The following is a 4,603-nucleotide window of genomic DNA, read 5'->3' on the forward strand; positions in this document are numbered from 1 at the left end:
AGCCTCTTCTGATTATTTTTCTGACAGAAACAATTTTTTTATAGTATTCAGAAGACTGTCAGGCAGGCACTTGTTAAGTTTTGCATCGGTTTTTATTTTTTCAAAAGGTGAGAAGTATATAGTCAGCAAAGGTAGAGGGGGGGCAGAATGTTTGATGTTTCTGGGGCGAGTAATGGCATTCAAACAGGTCTAACAGTAGGGCTGCAGTGTTCAAGTCTGTTATGTTAAGGAAATGATACAGTAGTAGATGCAAAGAAGACTGCAAGCAGCATTAACGGAGTAAGCGAAAATATCACCATCTGAGAAGAGTCAAGAACAATTGAAGAGCTCCTAGATGGAATCTGGATAACTGACGTCTGAACGTACAGATAGGGAACGCGCCCAAGGAACTGCTTGAATGGTAGAACATTCCAAGAAAACTCGCATGAGGATATGTTTTCTTTCTGAAAAGAGAGGATTAGATGGGCTGCCAGATATTCTGGCTTCTTAAACATCATTTGAAGATAGTGGAGGATGTCAGATATACGATGGTCGTGAGAAATGGGTGGCGGGGTGGATCCGAAGACCAGGGTTGAGGTTAATAGGCTGTGTGGGATCGTGCTAAGCTATTGGACAATGTGCTACTTAATTAGTTTTCGACTATTTTTAATAGTCCTCTTCAGTTACTCTTTAAATTGAAAATGGAACAATTCTTTAAACAGAATTAGAACAAAAAATAGAATGCCAGCAATAACATAATTTAAATTTAAAAAATAAAATAAAAATAACATGAAATAAAAGTAACATAAAAATAGTACAAATTAAACAGTAAAATAAAACAAAGTATTAATATAATTAAATGTAGTAAAAAGATTTCCATGCACTAGATAGACTATCAGCATCTCTATGGTTGATGCAACCTTTGGTATTATGTGCCTTGTAAATCTCGAGTTTTTCAATGTATTTAATAAAATGTTTGTTAGTGGCAGTCTTAATTATGGAAGCTTTATCCCAATAAATATTGATATCTTGTTCTTTTGCAAAGGCTGCTAGTACAGTACTGTCCAAGTGTTTAGTAATTGAATATTTATGCTCCTGCAACCTCTGTTTTAAAGACCTCATGGTAGCACCAACATAAACTAACTCTGAATTAAAACGGTAGTCAGTTAATGGGATTGAATATACTCCTGATGTGTTGTTTCGATTTAGTTTCAACTTATCGTTCCGTAGAATTCTGTAAATCGTAGGATTACGTCGATAGATCATTTTAACATTGTTCTTGCGAGCTATTTTCTTAAAGATGGAATGTAGGAAAGGAATATAGTTGAGAACTACTTTTCGGTCTTGGCTGGTGGTAGTAGGATGTTTATTTGTTGGGTTACAAAATTTATCAATAAGAGCGTTAATCTCCCGTAAATGATATCCTTGTTGTACAGCTATTGTGCGTATGTAATTTAGCTCTCTATATGTGTCATAAATACTTGTACAGTGGGTATAGGCCCGTTTTATCCAAGATCTAAAGGCTGCATGTTTAAAGTTGCTGGGATCGAAAGAATTCTTTGGAATAATAATAGGAAGATAGCTAGGCTTTCGATAAATGTTCGTCCATATTTCACCAAATTTACAAGTGATGGATAGATCCAGGAAGTTTACATTCAGGTCACTTTTTTGTTCCAATGATAGCGTCAAACCATATGGGTTGTTATTCATTTTGTTAAGGAACTCGCTAGCGTTATTAATATTCCTCCAAATGATGAACACATCATCCACATATCTTGCATATAAAATTATGTCGTTGTTGAAGATAGGCAGTACTTTATTTTCTAAACGTCGTAATACTAGTTCACATAAAACTGGGGATATTGGGCTCCCCATTGGAACTCCTCGTTGTTGTAAATATGTGTTGCCTTCAAATGCAAAAAACGAAGTATAACAAATTAGGTGTGCGAGTTCTAATATGTGTTCATGAAATTTTGTAGCATTATTAACATTCGTAAAAAGGAAATCTCTTATCTCGCAAAAACAAGGTGGTAATTTTATAGATGGAAATAATGCTTTAAAATCCATTACGGTCATAAATTCATTGTCTTCTAGGCTAATATTTCTGAGCATATCCACCAGTTGAATAGAGTTATTAATAGTATACGGGTGATCTTGAAGTCGTGGCTGGATAAATCTAACCAGTTGTTTCTCAAGTTCAAACGTAGGGGAGCCACATTTTTCTATAACAGGTCGTATCTGACAGTTAGGTTTATGGGTTTTGCCAAAAGCGAAGATTCTCGGTGTTCTTGGTGCTTGTACGACAGAGTTATGCATACATAACTTGCGAGCTAAGGGAGTTGAAACGAATTTTTTAACTCTCTGTTGTAGTGATTCTAAATATTTGTCAGGAGCACGTTGGCATTCGGTGTCCCTGATGTAATCCTGCAGTTTATGGTTGTAGGAATCTCTTTTAAGGAGCACTACTCCTTTGGACTTATCAGCCTTGATAAGCACTACCTTATTTGTATGTAGCCATTCTTTGGCATTTTTAATGCAATTGTGGAAATGAGTGTTCTTGGAAATTCTTTCTTTAGTTGTGCGAAATCTTGTTTTCCATCGTACGTATTCTTGACTTGTAGGATTCATTTCCTTAATAATCATTTCAACATTAGGCACAATGATATCAGGGGTTGGTTGAGGAGCAGGAGCAAACAGTGGTCCGTATTTTAATGCTTCCAACAGACAATCGGGAGGTGTGATGTTATCCCATGCCGTTATAACGTCATTATTATGAATGCGTGGTTTGACGTTCTGGTATCGTAATAACCATTTCAGTTTCTTGACATATTTACGTTTTAAGTTTTTTTCAACTGAGCAAGCTAAGTTGATAACTTTATGATTAACATCCATAAGGAGAACTGGATCTTGTTTAAATAAATCTTCCTCCAAAAGAATCAGTTTATGTAATAAGGCATAATAAAGACGCCTAGAAGATCGGATAGCCTTATTAAGACACAGATATTTCAGTCTTGGTAATAGAGAGATACAGTTGTTTGGTAGCCGTATCCTTTGAATGGAGTTTGGAAAAACGTTATTAAGCCGGCATTGCAACAGGAATTCAAATTGTCCTTTAGCCCTCTGAAGTTTGATAACTATTCTTCTGTAATTTTTAGCCGGTGTAGCCATTAGAATAATAAAAAATAAATCACTTACTGGAATATAAACAGAATGAAAACAAAACACCTTGGTATTTCCAGCAAACAAGTAAAATTTAATAAAATAAAAACGTTTTCGACTATTTTTAATAGTCCTCTTCAGTTACTCTTTAAATTGAAAATGGAACAATTCTTTAAACAGAATTAGAACAAAAAATAGAATGCCAGTACTGCCCATCTTCAACAACGACATAATTTTATATGCAAGATACGTGGATGATGTGTTCATCATTTGGAGGAATATTAATAACGCTAGCGAGTTCCTTAACAAAATGAATAACAACCCATATGGTTTGACGCTATCATTGGAACAAAAAAGTGACCTGAATGTAAACTTCCTGGATCTATCCATCACTTGTAAATTTGGTGAAATATGGACGAACATTTATCGAAAGCCTAGCTATCTTCCTATTATTATTCCAAAGAATTCTTTCGATCCCAGCAACTTTAAACATGCAGCCTTTAGATCTTGGATAAAACGGGCCTATACCCACTGTACAAGTATTTATGACACATATAGAGAGCTAAATTACATACGCACAATAGCTGTACAACAAGGATATCATTTACGGGAGATTAACGCTCTTATTGATAAATTTTGTAACCCAACAAATAAACATCCTACTACCACCAGCCAAGACCGAAAAGTAGTTCTCAACTATATTCCTTTCCTACATTCCATCTTTAAGAAAATAGCTCGCAAGAACAATGTTAAAATGATCTATCGACGTAATCCTACGATTTACAGAATTCTACGGAACGATAAGTTGAAACTAAATCGAAACAACACATCAGGAGTATATTCAATCCCATTAACTGACTACCGTTTTAATTCAGAGTTAGTTTATGTTGGTGCTACCATGAGGTCTTTAAAACAGAGGTTGCAGGAGCATAAATATTCAATTACTAAACACTTGGACAGTACTGTACTAGCAGCCTTTGCAAAAGAACAAGATATCAATATTTATTGGGATAAAGCTTCCATAATTAAGACTGCCACTAACAAACATTTTATTAAATACATTGAAAAACTCGAGATTTACAAGGCACATAATACCAAAGGTTGCATCAACCATAGAGATGCTGATAGTCTATCTAGTGCATGGAAATCTTTTTACTACATTTAATTATATTAATACTTTGTTTTATTTTACTGTTTAATTTGTACTATTTTTATGTTACTTTTATTTCATGTTATTTTTATTTTATTTTTTAAATTTAAATTATGTTATTGCTGGCATTCTATTTTTTGTTCTAATTCTGTTTAAAGAATTGTTCCATTTTCAATTTAAAGAGTAACTGAAGAGGACTATTAAAAATAGTCGAAAACGTTTTTATTTTATTAAATTTTACTTGTTTGCTGGAAATACCAAGGTGTTTTGTTTTCATTCTGTTTATATTCCAGTAAGTGATTTATTTTTTATTAT

The 4,603-nt window shown here is 34.0% G+C and overlaps 2 protein-coding genes across 2 annotated transcripts; one reads left to right on the plus strand and one right to left on the minus strand.

The window, feature by feature from the left end:
* Window positions 1-834: 834 nt before the first annotated feature.
* Window positions 835-2,871, minus strand: LOC136972219 (uncharacterized). The gene has a single exon (XM_067266776.1). The coding sequence runs from the start codon at window positions 2,869-2,871 to the stop codon at window positions 835-837; it is 2,037 nt and encodes a 678-aa protein (XP_067122877.1).
* A 466-nt stretch (window positions 2,872-3,337) lies between these two features.
* LOC136972220 (uncharacterized) lies at window positions 3,338-4,303 on the plus strand. Its single transcript, XM_067266778.1, has one exon. The coding sequence runs from the start codon at window positions 3,338-3,340 to the stop codon at window positions 4,301-4,303; it is 966 nt and encodes a 321-aa protein (XP_067122879.1).
* Window positions 4,304-4,603: the final 300 nt, after the last annotated feature.

Source organism: Centruroides vittatus, unplaced genomic scaffold (genome assembly GCF_030686945.1).
Source record: "Centruroides vittatus isolate TY-2023 unplaced genomic scaffold, ASM3068694v2 contig_2839, whole genome shotgun sequence".
Taxonomy (NCBI): Eukaryota; Metazoa; Arthropoda; class Arachnida; order Scorpiones; family Buthidae; genus Centruroides; species Centruroides vittatus.